Source organism: Lichenostomus cassidix, chromosome 19 (genome assembly GCF_008360975.1).
Source record: "Lichenostomus cassidix isolate B80296 chromosome 19, HeHo_3.0, whole genome shotgun sequence".
In the NCBI taxonomy this organism is placed as follows: Eukaryota; Metazoa; Chordata; class Aves; order Passeriformes; family Meliphagidae; genus Lichenostomus; species Lichenostomus cassidix.
Window position 1 is genome coordinate 5,235,840 of NC_139499.1, and position 18,045 is coordinate 5,253,884.

An 18,045-nucleotide genomic window follows, 5' to 3' on the forward strand; every position below is an offset into this window, starting at 1 on the left:
TACTTCTCCAGAGTCTCCTTTCTTCTCTTCCTGACTTGGTTCATGCTATATATTACAACTGACTTAATTCAGTCTTGCTGATGAATATCAAACTAGTGTGAAAGAGCACAGCAGTTTTTTGAATTGTTTTTCAGCGTAGCAGGAGAGTGGAAGGGAGATAAGTCTGAGGTCACAGCACATCCCTTGGAAAGAGGTATGGGACTGAGGAATTGAGACAGACTGGGTAAGATAAATAATTTTCTAAAAATCACATGATTTCGTTAATCACTTTTTGTTCTGCGTTAACTTGCTGGAAGAATGTCACTGACTTGCAAAGGAAAAAGGCAGTTGACTTTTCACCTTGGCAGATGTCTTGAGACCTAATTACAGTTAATAGCAAAAAGAGCTTTTTATCTAAATATTTTTCAATGTACAAAATGCAACTTTGGGTCAAAATAAACAGTTTATATTGAAATAATATTCACCCCAGGTACCTAGTTCCTTACAAAACAGGATTTCCAAGTTTCTCATGTTCAAATGGGGAAAACCTGGTGTTACTTGTGCTACAGAGGAGAGGGAAAGAGGGTGAGCATTGAGTTTGCAATTCCAGGTGCAAAGCTGGGAGTCAAGTGAGAGGGTGTCTGGTTTGGAATTAATTTTCTGGGCAATGCTCTATAAATCCCACAGCTTTCTAAAACCTTTCACTCCATTTTCAAATGGGAATTGCAGCTCTCTAGTTTCAAAGAGGTACTTGAAGCTGAGAATCTTTGCGATTGTAACAATGCTGGTGGGATTTCAGGTGGAGATCTGTCTGTAAACCTCCCAAACAGCATCAAGTGTTGCTGGGAGAAAGCTTGCAAATCACTCAGAGCATGCTGATAAGCACTGGTACAGCTGCAAAATGCTCTTGGAATACCTGCTGGATTTTTCTCATGTATATAAGAACTCTTAATTTTCCTCTCAGCTAAGCCAATTTTCCAAGGGCTTACCTGGCAAATGGTTTACTCAATGTAAACCAGGTTGTAGCAGCATAAAAGGGGCTTTGTCTGCACGATGGTTTCCTCTCCACCACGTAAGTGGGAAGTGACTTTCGGTGCTTCTCTGGGCTCAGCAGTAATTTAAGGCGCTGGTGTTTCAGCAGAGCTGTGTGTGTGGCTGTGCTGAACGCCTGTGGCCCCATTCCAGCTTTTTCCTGCTCTGCCTTGCACCCTGCCCCAGCGGGCTGCCCTGTTTACTCTCTGCTCTGTGGTAAATGGATGTCACTTCCTTCATTAAAATGCTGGTGCGTGGCCAGATTCCCTTCCTTTGGGCTCGCCCGCTCGGAGCAGCAGCGCTGCCGAATCCAGCTGTGTGCCACGCTCCGGGATCCGCTCCTGCCCACATTGTTGGGATCTGCTGAGGTTCCTGAGCCCACACACAGAGGCTTTTGGAGGCATCTCCGAGGTGGAGAAGCACAGGTGCAGCTCTGTTGAAGAGGGTCTGAAGATGGATTATTGCTGGAGGGAGCAAGCCGCACTTCCAGCCCCGCGCTGTGCGCAATGCACGGGGAAGGTGTGAGCAGCACTCGGCATGGGGTGCCAGTGCCAGCCTGCTCTGGCCAGTGGAAGCAACCTCTGGACGTGAAGATGCTGTTCAAGGGCATCTCCTGATGTGCCTGGCAGCACAGGCACTCCTGGATGTGCAGGAACCCAGCCAAGGGGCCACAGAAATCCTGGATGCCCTGTTCTGACTGTGCTCAGTGGGACTGACCTGAGCGCTCTGCCTTCACAGCTGACCAGGGTCTCACCTGAAGAGTTTTAAACTGACATCAGAGTTGCTGATCAGACTGGTGAGCAATTACATCTTTGTCTTTGTGAGGATTGTTGCTGTTGCATACTTAGATGATTACAGGTGGGAAATGTCTCCAGACTCTTGGAAGGCACAGAACGAAATGGAAAAATGTCTCCTCCCTCCAAAACACAATTTCTTGTATCTCTCCCGCCTGGACACTCCTATTTCTAGCTGTCATCCATTGCTGGTATTTATTTCCTGATTTTTTTCAGGGCGTGCATGCTGTCACCTTGGGCACAGGTGAATTAGTACCTTTACTCATAAACATATTTTTTTCCTATCCCTACATAAAAATCTAATAATCTCAGTCCAGTTATTTTATACAGTAAATTAATGTACATTCCTTTTGACAGATTTGTGTCCCATCTCTTCCTTTTCTCATGCTCTGTACTAGTTGAGACACCATGTCTGCAAATGTCACGCTCAGACTGGCAACCTGCTTCCTTCCCTTGTCCCTCCTGCAAGTGGCTCATTTGCTGACTTTTCCAGCTGTCCCAACATATGGCTGCTCCCATTTATCATAATTCAGGTCTGTGCCTGGGACAAAGGCTGATAAAAATAATACTTCATGCACAAGTGGCATTTGAGCAGATTATGCTATAGCTCTTGTTAAACAAGTAAATACTATTTTTTGACCTGTGAATTCAGTTTGTAAGTGGTAGGTCATTACTGAAACTAATTTTAGCAAGGCATTTCTTATCAGTGCAGGTTTGTTGAAATAAAATAGTAAATTGTAACAATGAACAATTGTACAACACTATTAATGGGGCAACAAGGTGCTTAACTCTTTAAATACATCAGCCATTTCAAAACAGCATTCATCAAAGTGAGATCTGATTGACTTTGCAGGGGCTACAGCATGTTTTAATAACAAAAATAGTAATTTTAAAAGTGAGCTATCAATACATGAATTTTTTAAAGCCACACTGCCTTTTTCTGACCTCTTGAACAGATTTAGAAGTGGCAGGAACTAATGATTTTGTGAACAGCATTATCCCAGTATTGGTCTGTTGCATTGGAAGTTGTGCCTGACCAATGAATGTGGCTTTGGTGTTGTGGAGGACACACAGTGGGTGCCAGGTTGGATGTTTGATGGTGCAGAGCATCTGCAGTTGGTCACAACAGGTTCTGAATTAGCAAGGAGGGTGGTCTCTTGATGGATAAAGGGGAAAGAGGAGCTGGATGGTTCAGGGACCTCATGGGAAAGCTCATTGTGGTGCACAGAGCTCTCTCTAAATGAGGAGGTGCAAGGGCAGCTGATGAGCAAACAGCACTGCAGGGAAACAGACCCAGCAGAGCTGCTCTCCTGCATCTCCCTCCCTTTTTGGCACCCAGCTCCATAGGCAGTAGCCTCAAGGGTCATCAGCCCTGGTGTTCTAGTGGTTAAAGGCCTCTCAGGAGCAGAAGTACTTGTTGCTGTGGTTCCTCCTCGTGTGGGAGTGAAATCAGCTGCTTCTGGGAGCTCAGTTCCTTTTGATCCCTTGATTGGAGTGTCTCATTGGTGCTACTGCATTCCAGCTGCTGAATTCCTGAGCAGTCACGAAAAGGAGCCAGACCCAATCCTCGAGAGCTTTATTATACAGAGCTGAAAGCTCATTGATTCCGAGATGTTCCTCTGCCTGCTCTAGTCCCTTGTTGTTTGTACTCTTGGGAAAATAAAGGCAAGTTTTATATTCAAACATAAACCACAGTTTCCCTCTACAGCCACAGCCTACTCTTTGATGAAATCCAAATAGCATGTGTAATAAATCCCGTGTGGAGGCAGTGATCTCTGATACTCCAGCTAGCAAGGTTGTGGCAGTGATATTGCATATAGAGTGAGAACCTGAGTTCAAACACTTCCTTGAATGAAGATGGAAACTGTAAGAATCTAGGCCTGCATTATGACTCCTGTCTTCATCTGTGTATGGGAGGAAGACATTGACATCACTGGTATTTCCTTCAGAATGAAAGTATGCTTCCAAATGAATACAGAACTTCTGGCGTTGTATGGAACGTGTTAATGAACAGGTGATGAAATGAATTTCACTCTCCTGTTTAAATTCAGTGAAGAGAGTCATGGCATGCTCAGTTTCATACTGGAAAAATAAATAACAGCAGTCCAGCAGAGTATGGAGGAGTGCTGCACCACTTCGTTCATGCAAGCAACTCCTTGCCAGTATTTACTGGATTTCTTCTGGGTTTCCTTAAAGCAACTGAAGAAAGAAGAAGCAGCACCCCCCTTCCCAAGGTGCTGATTGCCATGTGGGCGGATGTGTTTGCAAGTCCGGGATGGATTGTTTGATCTTGCGACTCCACCCTTGATGAAACTCCCTCTCCCTTTGCCCTGGCAGATGCTCCGAGCCCAATATGCATTTAGGATTTAGTGCAGGTGGTTTTTGGCTGCCAGCAGTCGCTGTTGGGTGCCTGCCATGGGGCTTGCAGTTTGCCAAACCCAGGCTCAGCTGCGTGGCTCAAACAGTTGTTTCTGTGGCTCCATTAGCCAGTACAGGCACCTTGTCCAAAGATAATGCTGCTATCAGTAGTGCCTGTAATGTCAGCCATGCCATTAAGTCCACATCTTTTATTCAAGATGTTCCTTGAGAATTCCTGAAATCCATGCTGTCATTAAGTTTTCCAAGCTGTCACTCTGTCATTAATCAAGTTACTGTAAGTATTTACCCAGCCCTGGAGCACAGCCCAGAAGTAGCTCTTTCCCTTGGGCATTTTTTTGTCTGGGCATTAATTTTTCACTTTGGTGTAGCTGTGGAACTCCTTGGGTGCAGAACAGCAGCTCCTTTGCCGGGGATTGACAGGGTTTGCACAGGGCTGGGCTGTCTGGTTCTGACCCTCAGATTCTGCCACATCTGTAACATCCATCCATCCGTCCGTCCATCCATCCATCCATCCATTTATCCATTTCTTGGGGAAATGAGCAGTTCCCGGATGGTGCTGACCACATACCTCTGGATGGGTAATAGAATAAATAAGGGAATAGTTTGGTTGTAGCAAACTTTGAGTCCTCTCCCAGTGGCAGTGCTTTTTTTCATGGATCTAAAGCTGATCTTGTACAGAACAATGGAAAATCCCTCTTGAAGCAGCTGCTGACTCTTACCTGTATTTCTTGTTGTCTTAGTGCAGCTGTGGGCAGGTACAGAGGTGTTTTAGATGTGTCCTTTCTAGTCAAGGGCAGAGAAACCTTCGGAAAAGTGTTATGGATCAGAAGACAGTCCTAGTTACTAAGTTGTTTGTTTATGGGCATTTCCATGCTTTTGTAGTTGAGCAGGATTAAGGTTCTTCTAAAGCAACATCTGAGCCTTTTGTTGGCCTTTTAATTCCTGGCAATCACAGCACTACAACCCCAGCTGAATGCTGAGCGCTGTCTTATTTTATCCTGGTTTGTGCACTGCCTTGTGTTTTCCTTCCCAGCGTTTGACATGTTGCAATGTTCCAGAGTGAATTAGTGGGCTGTCTTTTTTTAGGAAAACAAAGTTTTTGGGGGCAGGCAGTAGCATTTGTGTATTCTGTTATCGTGGGTGGCCTTCAGCTTGCAGGGGTCCTTGGAACAGGAAGGGAACTTAACTCTGGACTCAGTTTTCCACTGCTGTGGAGGCAGTGAATGCTTGTTGGACTGTGTGGCTTTCATGTTGTTTAGATTTGTGATTGCTAGGAACAAATTAAACCTCCAAAGAGAATGATTTTAAGTAGAAATTCTGTATTTTTGCAATAGGCTCTGTTAACTTCTGAGTGGGACAGGGAGCTTGGAAGCGAACGTGCAGAGAGAAAAAGCGTAATTGTTTCTTTTATCTGTTTCATCTAAAGTGCATGTTTGATTGCAGAGCAAAGCTAATACAGATGGATGGTAGGTTATTTCTGTTCATGCAGTGCTTCCCTCCATGTAGTTATTGGGATCTCATTGCCAGCCTAAGTGCAATCCACGCTATTTATTGAGATCTGGTTGCCAGCCCAAGTGTAATTTCCACTGCAGCAATGTGCACATCAGCTACACCACGAATCCATGTCACCAATGTGTAGATTTTCACTTAAACACTGCAATGTGCTGAGCCTGCAGGGAGGGCTCCTGGCTGAGCTCACACTGTGGGATTTGAAAGGCATCTGCCCAGGACAGCAGGAACTCCGATGAGCCAAATTCAGCCAGGTTTTGAAAGGATTAAAGATGCCACTAAAGCAACAGAGACTGGAACAGCACCAGAGTGCAAAAGCTTCCCTATTCAAGTACATCAGCCCCAAAGATTTAGCACAGCTTAAAAAAAAAAAGGAACAGAACAGTGTGTTGGTGTATTGTACCCACTAACCTTTAGGATTCCTACCAGCCCTGTTCCCTTGGGAATCTGGAGTTTCACAGTGGCAATACTTACTGAGTAAAGAGCCATGAATTGGCTGTGCAGCTGAGAGATGTTTTATTTCCAGAAGTTTATAAAATCAAGCAGTTGCTGAGCACTAGCAGTGAAGGAGCTGATTTTTAAGACATAAAAGAAACAGTTCAGGAACTCCCATGTGAGAGCAGAAATGCAGAGGAGGCAATTTGTATTCAGTTTACCCGTAAGTGATGACACATGGTGTGTGCTCCAGAAACTGAATGCCCAGATGAATTCAGATTTCTTTGTAAACTCCCGAAAGCAAGTTTATAGCAGTGTATTTGTGGAATATTGCTGCAGAGGTGGTCTAAGAAGACTTCAAAACTGAGCATTTTGACTGGACTTTTAGGATTTTTGGTAAGTGTGCGTGTGTGTATATATGTGTGTCTATATATATATATATATATAAAATTTGACTTGAAAAACTAAACAAGTGATTTTGTGTCTCAGCTGCAATTGTTTTCCCAAGCAAGTTACCAAAGCCAGTATTTGATTTTTCTTATATTACTGACATTTACTCTCTGTGTGATGATTCAGCCTTGTAATGCTGTAAATTCAGCTGAGAACTGCAATATGTGAAATCAGTGGCTCCACTGTCCTTGCTTTTATTTTATCTTTTTAGATTTGTAGCTGTAAATCTGTAGAGGGATTTAGGATAAAGCTGAAGAAGAGCCATCTATTATCCTGCTGCTGATTTTATTTAACTGTTCTGTGCCATATAATTTGAGCTTTTGTGTTCTTTTCCTGATGCATTACTACGTCCTGATAAGTATTACAGCTTATGTGAAATACAGACAGCCTGTTACAGCAAACTCAGAATCTGATATAGCCAAGTGGAACATAAAATTTATCTTATCTTCACTATAATCTCTTAACTCCAGGAAGTTTTAGTAATAAAGTTCTCTTGATGTTTATTTGTCCCTTCTCACCAAAGGTGTGTCACGCTGGTCTGGGTGTGTGGGGTTTGTGTGCACCTGCCAGAGGAAGGATCAAAACTTACAGACATGCTGTTAAAAATGAGTGATGGGTGGGCAGTTGAAGTGCATTTCCTGCTTTGCTGTCACCTCAGCTGGCAGCCTGTGTCACCTGTGCCCTGTGGTTTCCCCCAGCAGGTACTATGTGGGCGAGCTGCTGTAACTGGTTCTGTGTGGATGGCTCCCCTGAGGAGATGCAGGCACCGCCGGCAGCTCGGGCTCAGGCCTACTCCAACCCCGGCTACAGCTCCTTCCCCTCTCCCACTGCCTCTGAGCAGAGCTGCAAAGCCTGTGGCATGCACTTTGACAGCTCCTCCAGCAAGGTGAGTGCAGTGCAGCCCTGCCAGGGGCAGCTGCCTTCATTTCAGTGCAGACACATGTTATATACACATATCCTCAGATCTGAGGGTGTTCCACATGGGAGAAGGCAGCTCACCTTCCTTCTGGCTCTTGGTTCTTTCAGTCATTCTGTCACAATCAACAGGCATCGTTACTGTAACTGGAAATACTTCAGTCATTGTGCCACAATTAACTGGCATCATTAATGTGACTGCAAATACTTCAGTAGACTTGGCTTTCCCAGATCTCAATGAAGAAAGCCAAACTGCTGCTAATCAGTTAAAAGAGCATTAACTTGAACATGCGTTTTTCAATTTCTTATTTAAAAACGCTAATGCCTTTTAAATATAAATATGTAACTTGTGGTAAGATGTTTAATAATGTTTGTGCTTTCAGTAAAGGAAGATCTGCCTGCCTGTTTTCCAAACTATTGTTACTCAAACTAAAAGCAAGTGAAGTTTTTTTGAGGGTGTGTGTAGAGCTGCTGAGTAAAAATAGCCCCAAACCAAACCCAAATCTATTTTATCTTGATTGTAAACTTCATTTGTGGGTATATAAATGCCAAAATAATTGCTGCCACAAGACTTTTAATTCAACAGCAATGCCTGCCTGGGGCATTATTTGGACATGGTGGGTCCTTTAATGCTGCTTGAAAATGTTCCAGTGAAGAAAATTGTTCTGTGTCCCCACTCTGTGGCTTAAGAAGTGTCTGATCTATAGCTACTGAACTTAAGAATGTGAGAATTTAAAAATAATGGTGAATTCTGGCCACAGCCCTTTTAGACTATATGGGAAAGTTCATAAATTCGTTTTCCCTGCACCTTTTTATTCAATGAGGACACACATCTGAGTAATGGTGAGTCTTGGCAGAACTGCTGCTTTCTACTCACAAGACAATAGGAATTTTGTTGCATTTTTGCACTGAGAAGTGCAGTTCCTTCAGGAATCACTGGAAATTCAAACTCTGGTGATCTCTGGGAGTGACTGGAGCCTGATGTCTGCAGGTGGGAATGCTGGAACAGCTGCAGGAGGGGCTGCCAGAGCTCCTCCATCAGGCTTTGGTCTCCAGAGGGAACTGAAAACATCACTAAGAACACACTGATGTGTTTGTGAGCCGTGGTAATTCTTCAGTGCTGTTGCTATGGAGGGAGAAGTGTTTGAAATCTCACTGTGCTGCAAGGAGGGCATGGAAAACTGCATTCTCTCCCAGGAGAGGCAGCACCTTTGAACTCCAGTGTCCAGTTAATGTTTATTCTGAATTACAGTGGATAAAAATTAATTCCTTCTGCACTAGTGACCATAAGGATAACCTAGATTGCTTTAAAAAACCCCAAACACAGCAAACAAAAAACCCCATGTAAAGTATTTCAGGGCTGTCTGAGCATCCTGACTGTGCTGTCAGTGAGCATCAGTCAGACGTGGCCTGACCTTTTAGGAACAAGTTTTAATGTACAACAACATTTGAAACTAATCTTTCTGAGCAACCCAGTGCCATGAATGTCTGCCCTTTCAGTCAGAGTTCAGTGAAGTTGTAAAAGCTGCTTGATGCTGAGATGTAGCCAAAATGTCCATGTTTAAACACTTGGTGCTCAGATACGGGCTGGGAATATTTTTTCTTTTTTCTGAAGATAAATCCTAGTGCTAGGCTGATAAGTCAGAGACATGCCTGGGTTTATTTTCACTTCCCAAATGTATCACTTGATAACTGAGGCAGGCTGTTATTCCTGTTAATTGCAAGAACATGTTTGGTAGAACAGCCCTTGTGCTGTATTTGCTCTGTGATACCAAAAGAAGGGAGTGCTCAAGTAGGGGTTTTCTGGCTGGAAGGTCCTTGGCAATACAGGGCTTCCCTTTGGAGCCAGTTTGGCTATCTGCAGGGCATGGGGAGGCTTGCCCTGCCACAGAAAAGTGGGGCTGTTTGAGGGTTTTGGGTTGTTTTGTGTGTTTTTTGTTGGATTTTTTTCATCTCCGTTTTGATTGCTGCTGTGTCAGAGATGGGTGATTGAGAAAGCAAGTGTTATCAACTGGGTTATTTTCCACTTCTCTGCCTTTGTGGATTTGTTTTGTTTCCCTGTTCTAGGCACACACAAGTTCCTGTCTCTGCCCTAAAAATTTCCTGAGGAACAGGATTGTTCCTGCAATCACAGGGTCACAAAGAGTCAATTACATATTAATGGTTTTTATAGTGATGAAGTTAAGGAAGACTTCTCAAAAGTGGATGTTGTGTGGAAATTGCCCTTCCTGCCTTGCTTTGTGATTGGTGAAAGTCACTTTTCCTTGGCAGACTCCCAAACAGCAATTTTGAGATGAGGTTTCAAGAGTTTCTCCCTGTGGTAGAATGCTTAAAATGCTTGGAGCAGGAAATTGGGATTGTTTCTGTAAAGGTAGTACATGCTCTAAATGAGAGGCCTGGTGGTGTTAATTGGAAAGGGGATGGGGAGCAGGGAGGGTTCCAGGCTGAAAAGGGGATCAGAAGGATTTTTAAGCTAGTAGTGTATTTACACCCTGAAAACATGAGCAGCATCTGCCTTCTTTCAGCTGGGAAGCTGAGATGTTCTTTAATCACTAGAAGCAGCTCATAATTTTTTTTTTGAGTTTGTATATATTACTTCTTCAACTCCACTTGTGTCTTTTCCCTTGCACAGCTGTGAAGGATCAGGATGTCAGGATTTCATAGAGGTGCTTGGCTTCTCTGAGACTGTGAATTAACATTTTTAACCAGCACTGAAACCACTTCTTTCTTCCCTCAGGACTTTTTAACAGGCACGTAATGTGGCTGTTCTCCTATTCCTATTGGAAAATGTAGAATTTGCCTTTCCAAAGGGTTGAACAGTCAAGTTTCTGCAGAAGTCAACACGGACTGTGAGTGCTTGGAACTTCTGAAAATCAAGCCCTGAATGACAAGATCAGTATCAAATATAAACATTTAACAACAGAATTTAATCTGTAAAGTTTTTAACTGTCTGGGGCATAATATTTCCAAAACTTCCAACACTTTCTGTCTAGCTCTAACTGGTGCAAAGTGTGTGTATGACACAGAATAAGCTATTTTTGTATAAATAAACGTTGAATTCTTTGATGTCTGTCAGACTTCGCGGCTCTGTTTCCCTCTTACGGTGGAAACAAAGATTCATTCAGTGATTGCAGCAAATTGGAGGGGAAAAAAGTTGGTGGGAAGGAAGGTCATTCATACAGGTATTAAATTTATGAAAGAGAAATGTTTTTAAGTAGTTCCCTCCCATCCTGGAGCTTCTTAATGCACAGAACAATATGCGCTAGTTGGAATTCACTTGGAAGTCTGCTGCCTCAATCTCCTGATTTCCTCTGGCTTAAATTGCTTAAGCAGGTGCAGAAAATTCCTGTCACTTGAGGGAATCTTGTAAGGATATCATGTTTCATTCTGGGTAAATGGAGTGGGAATGGGGCTTCTCTGAGAACTATGAGAAATCTGGTGATGGCTCAGGGATCAATTCTTTCCCTCCTCTAGGAACATGAGTAATGCACTGGGCACTTTCTCATAAATTGGAAGGTTTTGCTTGTGCTTTAACAGCAGCTGCTGCTTCCTTTGGCTCCCGACAGGAGGGCAGTGCTGCCTGGAAGTGCAGGCACAGAATAGGAGATCAGTTTGATTCGTTTCCCCTCTCTTTCCCAGCACATCTGCTTGGACTGTAAGAAGAACTTCTGCACGTCGTGCTCCAACCAGCCCGAGGGTGGTCCCCTGCTCTGCCACCTCTGCCAGCGCTTCCGAGCCACGGCTTTTCAGCGGGAGGAGCTCATCAAGATGAAGGTGAAGGATCTGCGAGATTACTTGGCACTCCATGAGATTTCCACAGAGTTCTGTCGTGAAAAGGAGGACCTGGTATTCCTGATCCTTGGCCAGCAGCCTGCAATTACCCGGGAAGATCAGATAAGAACAAACACATTTAATACCAGTGCCCGTGGACAGCAAGACTCTGTGAGTCACCCCCCAACCAGCCTGGCCTCTTCTACCTCACAAGATGAGCCCTCAGTGTCTGCAGATCCCATCTCAAGTTCAGAATCTCAGGAACACCAACAGGTACAGTCTCTGGCCAGAACCATCTTTTGCTAACTCACTCATCTCTATTTTTGGATTAACTACTGAGATGTTGCATGTGGTTTTGCTGTGTAAAGCTGTGACTTGCTGTCACTAGCTTTGATGTGCCCTTCATTAGTGGAATTGAATTTGGTGGGCAGTGCTGAAAATATCAAGCATTCACTCTCAGAACAGCATCACTGCTCTGGGATGTGTTTCTCTGGTGCTCGTGTTCACGCTTGCATTACCACAAGATGCTTCTGTGACTGCTTCCTTTGGTACTTGCTGATGACTTCTGACAGTTGTTTGTAGGTGTAATTAAATAGTTGATGTAGTTCTTTAGTTCTTGTGCCACACAACAAGCAGAGTCTAAAGCAATCTTGGAGCTGGAAGTGATGAGAGAGCTGATGGGGGTGGGTGAGGTTTTTGGTGTCTCCTGCACTCAGATCAATAGAAGACAAACCCTGAGTCTGTTGCCAAGTCTTGGTTTATGATGAACCTGCAGTTCTGATGAACCTTGGCAGGGGCATTTGAGCTTAATTATTTTTTATTGACCTTGCTTTGTTTGTCTTTCTGCTCTCTGCTAGGGGAAGTTTACTCAGTGTTTGACATCTGGTCCTTGTCCTATTACAAAGTTAATGGGTGTATGCAGTTCCCTGTGGACCAAAGCTGTGAAAATGTGTGTACCTTCTGCTTCCTCAGCAGATACATCTAGTTCAAAGGAAGAGTTTTCCTGGGAGAATAGTGTTTACAAATCATTAAAAGGCATTTTCATTCCCTGGTTTTTTTGGATATTGCCATTCCAGTTTTTACCAGCTCTGCTGTCTTCCCTTACTGCCCCATGATACATTTCAGCTTCTTGTCTCGACTTGCATGACATCCTGCTACAGTTCAGGCTCTTTGATCCTGATTGTTATTCTTGTGCTCTGTAAATATTAACAAGTCCCCACTTGGATAAGTAGGATGGTAAAGTTACAATCTCTTTGTCAGTAGGAAACCAGAGGGAACAGTGGCTGCTGAGGGTGAGTCAGCTGAAATTACACTGCTCATTTTATCAAGTGCTCAAAGCAACTGCCCAGCTTTTCTTCTCCAGCTCTGTTGCTGCTGCTCCCTCACTCGGTGTGTCCTGTTTACCCACTCCAGAGCCCACCTGAGAGGAGGTGTTTGCCTGCTTACTGGGAAGATCTGGGCTGTGTTAGAGGAAGGTTGTACAGAGCCTTGCACTGAGAGCTCTGGCATCACACCACAGCACACTGTAGCACTTGGGGAAGGACTGCATTCATACACATACAAGTTTGGTGTATAGGTTTGGTCTCCTCCTGATCCACCCTGGAGTTCTGTACTGGAGCTTTAAACGTTCAGCTTCAGCAAGTGTTACTTGGTGTGAGTGCTGTCCAGGAAATTCCCTCTGTGAGCCTGCCTGGCTTGTGCCTTGTCCTGCCCTTGTCCTTCCAGAGGTCAGGGACTGCACTGACACTGACCTGGAGCTGATTTCCCTCCAGAAACCCAGAGCTGGTGAAAGCTTTATTTCCTCTTCCAGGCCAATGGTCATGTGCCTCCGAGCCCAGCCTATGGAACAGCAGCTGAGAATGCAGCAGAAGAAGCAGCAGCAGAGGATGAGACAGAGGTTTGTGTGTCCTGGAATGGGATGGCAGGGAATACCAGGTTTCCTAGGCTGGATTTGCCACCACAGATGAACAGTAGTAACAGACTGACCAAACCAAATCAACCCCTTCTGTGGCATCATCTTGCCCTCCACATACAGAAAGAACTGGTGTCACTTGGACACTGTAATAATAGAAATTATTTAGTTCTATCTCAAGACCTGTGTTTCTCATAGATTAATTCAGAGTAGCCACTTACATGTACATCCAAACCCAAACTCCTTCTAATGCACATATTGAAAGTTGATTGAAATCGTAGTTCAAGGTGTTGAGGGCAAGAATAATTCCCTCTTTGCTCCCTTCCCAGTCCAGTGACTCAGAAGATAACCTGGTGCTGGGCAGGAAGGCCTCCCTGTCCGACCTGACGAGCATCGGGGACATCAACGCGCTCTCCGTGCGACAGCTGAAGGAAATCCTCGCCCGCAACTTCGTCAACTACAAAGGCTGCTGTGAGAAGTGGGAGCTGCTGGAGAGGGTCACTCGTCTCTACAGAGAGAAGGACCTTCAACATCTAGGTAAGAGACTTAGCAAACATGGGCCTGTTTTCCAGCTTTTCCCTTTTTACAGGCAGTTTTACAAGCAAATAGAACTTATATTTCTGGTTCAGGAGGAGGAAGGAGGGAGTGTTTTGTACAGAAAGGAACTGAACTCTGTTCACCACTCCTGGTAGTTGTTTGAGGACAGAGTTCTGGGAGCTCTGGCCAGGGACTGCCCTGCAGCAGCAGCACAGGGCTGTGCATCCTTCACCTTGGGATTGTGCATGGCCCTGACAGACCCCACTGGGCACTGCCTCACCCACAGAACAGCTGGTGGGTGGCTGTACAGCACTGGCTGTGCTGGGATGAACTCTCATCTCTTGGCTCATGGTAACTGGCAAAGCCAGCAGGGAAATGACCTGCCCAAGCAGGAAACTGCCACCAAAGAGCAGCTGGGAGGTTCAGGGCAATGGCTCCCAGGGCTGCCCAGCTGTGGGTAGCTGGGGTTTGACTCTGTCACATGCAGGGCCCACACAGGTGCACAGAGAATGTATCTGGATTGATTTTTCAGGTGCCAGTTTGCACTTCTAAGGGATTTCTTAAAAAAGACACATAGTCATAAATTAGTCACAAGAGAAAGTTATTTTAACACTTTGCTGTCCAAAGTAGTGTTGTTTTCCTAAACACATCTCTGTAGGCTTTATCCTTTATGGATGATACAAGATTTAAGACACTAGCTTTGGGTTTATATTCCTCACTCATTTTATCTTGTGCTTTTGATGCAATTTATCTTTTTCTTCACTGTGTGTGGCTGTGCTCAACCATCTTGGTGATTGTGTAACACCAGAGGAGCTGGCACGAGGGGCTGCTGCAGGTGCAGCACTGGGAAGCCAAATTCTGTACACATTCCAAGGCTGTCTTAAAAATTGAGACATCCTTTGGATCCCTTATCTCTGAGCAGCTTTAGCTGTTGTGTAAGCTCAGTATAGAAAATTTCTTGTTGAACCTGTCCCGATCAGAGCCCCAGCCTGAGCCTCTTGTGAGGATCAGCAAAAAGCAGTTTTGGTTTAGCAGCTCCTTCAGGGTTTTCAGCCCCTGCCTGGTAACACTCTGTCCCAGCCTCTCAGATTATCACTAAATTACTCTCTCTTCTTCTGTTGCAGTTTCGGACACTGACGATCAAACTGGTGAGTGAAATCCTTAATCATGGAGTTGTTTATTGGGAAAAACCCTCTGAGTTCAAGTCCAACCAGCACTGCCAAGGCCACCCCTAAACCATGTCCCCAAATACCATGTCTACATGGCTTTTAAATCCCCTCCAGGGCTGATTATTCCACCACTGCCCTGAGCAGGCTGTTCTAGAGCTTGACAACCCTTTTGAAAATGGATATTAGAAAAAAATTCTATCTAAACCTCCCTGGCACAACTTGTTACTTGGGCAGAGAGACCCATGTTGTTCATCACTGGGAATGTGAGTGATATTTGTTTTCATCTCACAGAAATTGCTCTGTAAAAACTAAAACTTCCCGCTCACTGCCAGCTGCTGGAGCAGCCACATGGGGAATCCCATCAGCAAAGCCAAACCAACCCCCGCCACCTCCCTTTGTCTGACCAAGCCGTGCTCTCCTGTCCCCTCAGGTGGTGCTGGGCTCCCCAACAGCGAGGACAACCTGTGCAGGATCTGCATGGATGCTCCCATTGACTGTGTGCTGCTGGAATGTGGGCACATGGTGACGTGCACCAAGTGCGGGAAGCGCATGAGCGAGTGTCCCATCTGCCGCCAGTACGTGATCAGGGCAGTGCACGTCTTCAGGACCTAAGGGGGGCTGTGGGGTGAGGTGAGGGCTGCTGCTGCCTTAAAGCCTCAGTGCTCTTAGGGAAAGGGCCAACATCCCTGCAAATTGTTACCTTGGAGATAAGCCTATGGACCCCGCTGCGAGGGAGGGAAGGAGGAAGCCTGGGGGAAACTGTTCTGCTCAAGCCATGCCCAACTCTGCTCGTCCCACCATCGTGCTTTACACCACAGTGCCTGGACTCCTTGGAGCTCATTGCCAGCAATCATTAACCACCTCCATCCTAGGATGATTTGAGGACAGATGGATGCCCAGCTTTCCACCAGGAAGATCTGCCACAGAGGCTTTGTATTTTCCTCTGAATAATAAAAGTGAACTGGGGTCTCAAAAGGTGTCCTTTGTTTTGCTGCTCAGGCTACACCCAGCAACAAGTTGATTTTCACAGATTAAAATGTCACTGTACTTGTTAATTTTAATTTTTAATTTAATGTAAAATTGTTATGCTTGCAGGACAGGCAGACCGCCTCTGCTTTCCCTAATTCCAGCCTAGTGCAATTGTGGAAAAATGTGTAATTTTATATTAAGGTTATCTTTGTATTTATGGAGGGAGGCTGGGAAGGCTCAGCCTTACCCTGTGTGCTGGGTTTTTGTTTCTGTGCCAGTGGGAGGGAGGTTTCTGGTTTGATTTTGTCGACTTTGACTTCACAGCACGTGCCAGAGGTGTGGCTCACACTGAACTGCCCTCACTTGCTGAGGGAGCTACAACTCCAAGGCCTGACTCTGCCCCAGGTTTTAGTGAGGACTCCACAGCTACACAATCATATTAAGTACAGGTGACTTTTTCTTTTTTTTAGAAGGGAATCATGGAAGAAAGCCTTTGTCTCCCTTGAATCCATGAGCAATCTCTACTGCAGATCAACTTCCCCCATCCTCCCCTGTGCTCAGTTTTGCAGTTCTGTTCCCTTCCACTGCTCAGCAACAGCAACTTATTTTGTCCTTCCTGCTGTTGGGGTGGGTAGGAGAGTCTGTGGCCTGATCCCTGACAGCTCTCCTGGACAGTATGTTTAGTTGGAAAAGACTTGCCAGAGAGGTCTGGAAGTTCTTGCTAGAGGTGATTGTAACTGATGTGTTTTCCCCTCAGTGGCCTGCAAGCATCCAGGGCACTTGGCTGCAACACAGCCAAGCTTCAGAATCCTGGTGCTTTCAGTGTCCATCAGGATGGGATTGTACCCTCATTCCAAGGCAGTGGTGAGGCTGAGACAGCCCTGCTGCAGAGCTTTCCTGTCTGGCTTGGGGGAGAGATGGAGGCTCTGTGTTCAACCCCAGCCCCTGCCTGGCTGCCAGCAGCACCAACCCAGTGTCCCCTCAGTTCCTGAGGCATTGGCAGTGCAGCTGCAGGGACAGCACCAGAGCTCCTTGGGCACTAAGTGAGAATGGGAACAGCAACTTCACCTTGTGTGTTCTTCAACAGGGACAATTCCATGAGGAACAGCTCAGCTGCAGGGAGTGCAGGGTCTTTGCTCTGAGAGCTGCAGCCAAAACAGCACCCGAGGTCAGAAATGCGTGGCTCAGGAGGCAGCAGAACAGATGCACTGCAGAGGAGTGCTCAGAACACAAAAATGCAACAGCTCCTGCAGGTTACTGAACTCAGCATTCTGGCTTTTACCTCTGTCCCAGGTTAGGTTGCTCTTTAAGCTTTGACTTAAGGTTTCACAGGTTCCAGCATGAGAACAAACTGGAATGAGTCAGTGCATTGTGGTAGAAAGGAAGGCAGGTAAGAAGGGACTGTTTACTCTGGAGAGGAGGGCACAGGAAGCTCCAAGAGCTGCAGGAATACACAAAATGCTGACAGCCTCATTTAGGAAATTCACTGTGAAAATTCATGTTGTCATATTTTTCAGTAAACTCAGGGCTGGGGGAGTTTAGCAGGAAGGTTATTCCCCTATGGATAGATGTACTTTTCCTTGTAGAGGGTAGGTGTATTTTCTCCAGCAGATAAATCAAGCTGCAGATCAATGCCTGAAGTTTTAGGGAAGAGAAGATCCACCCACCCTGTGACTCCAAAATGTGCTTTCTCAAGGGAGGACTCTTCTTGTTCCCCTTGTAAAATTGGATTCTCTGCTTATGGATACAGAAGAGTTGTTTTTAAAGGTAAATCAAAATCTGGAGGAAACTGATTAATGATCCAAAGGAATATAATGTTCTGAACTAATAAAGTAAATGGAAATATTTATGTGCTTTATGTACACTGTACATTGTTTAAAGATTTTAAAAGTTAATATTCTACTTGAAAAGGGCATGTTATTCGTTATTAAATCCTCTGGTACTATGATGGTTAAACTTACTAGTTTTGGTACAGAAGTTTGGTTTATAATTTTATAATAAAGTTGAAATGTGATTTAGTTAACCTTGTTTCTGACTCTGTTACAAGCAGAGATCCTACAACTACTGCTGAACCTTGACTAGAAATTGGGATCCCAGGTGCACAAATATTGTTATTGGGGGGTACAGAAAAATTACCTGAAAACAAAATGACCTTGACACTACAGCCAAGAGTTCCATGGAGTTGGTGGTCTTC

The 18,045-nt window shown here is 45.0% G+C and overlaps 1 protein-coding gene across 16 annotated transcripts in view; it reads left to right on the forward strand.

Moving 5' to 3' along the window:
- Positions 1–17,874, forward strand: part of RFFL (ring finger and FYVE like domain containing E3 ubiquitin protein ligase) — a 31,353-nt gene extending 13,479 nt beyond the window's left edge. For 4 of the 16 annotated variants that reach the window (XM_085078119.1, XM_085078116.1, XM_085078129.1 and 1 more), the window contains 7 exons: positions 135–193; positions 7,277–7,464; positions 11,133–11,537; positions 13,075–13,161; positions 13,506–13,713; positions 14,838–14,861; positions 15,313–17,874. In XM_085078119.1, coding sequence (XP_084934245.1) covers positions 135–193; positions 7,277–7,464; positions 11,133–11,537; positions 13,075–13,161; positions 13,506–13,713; positions 14,838–14,861; positions 15,313–15,494 — 1,153 coding nt within the window. In that variant the 3' untranslated portion in view covers positions 15,495–17,874. Of the gene's footprint in view, positions 1–134; positions 224–1,231; positions 1,808–7,276; positions 7,465–11,132; positions 11,538–13,074; positions 13,162–13,505; positions 13,714–14,837; positions 14,862–15,312 lie in introns of those variants that run through there. The other 12 variants (XM_085078122.1, XM_085078120.1, XM_085078126.1 and 9 more) reach the window with 8 other exon arrangements.
- Positions 17,875–18,045: the final 171 nt, after the last annotated feature.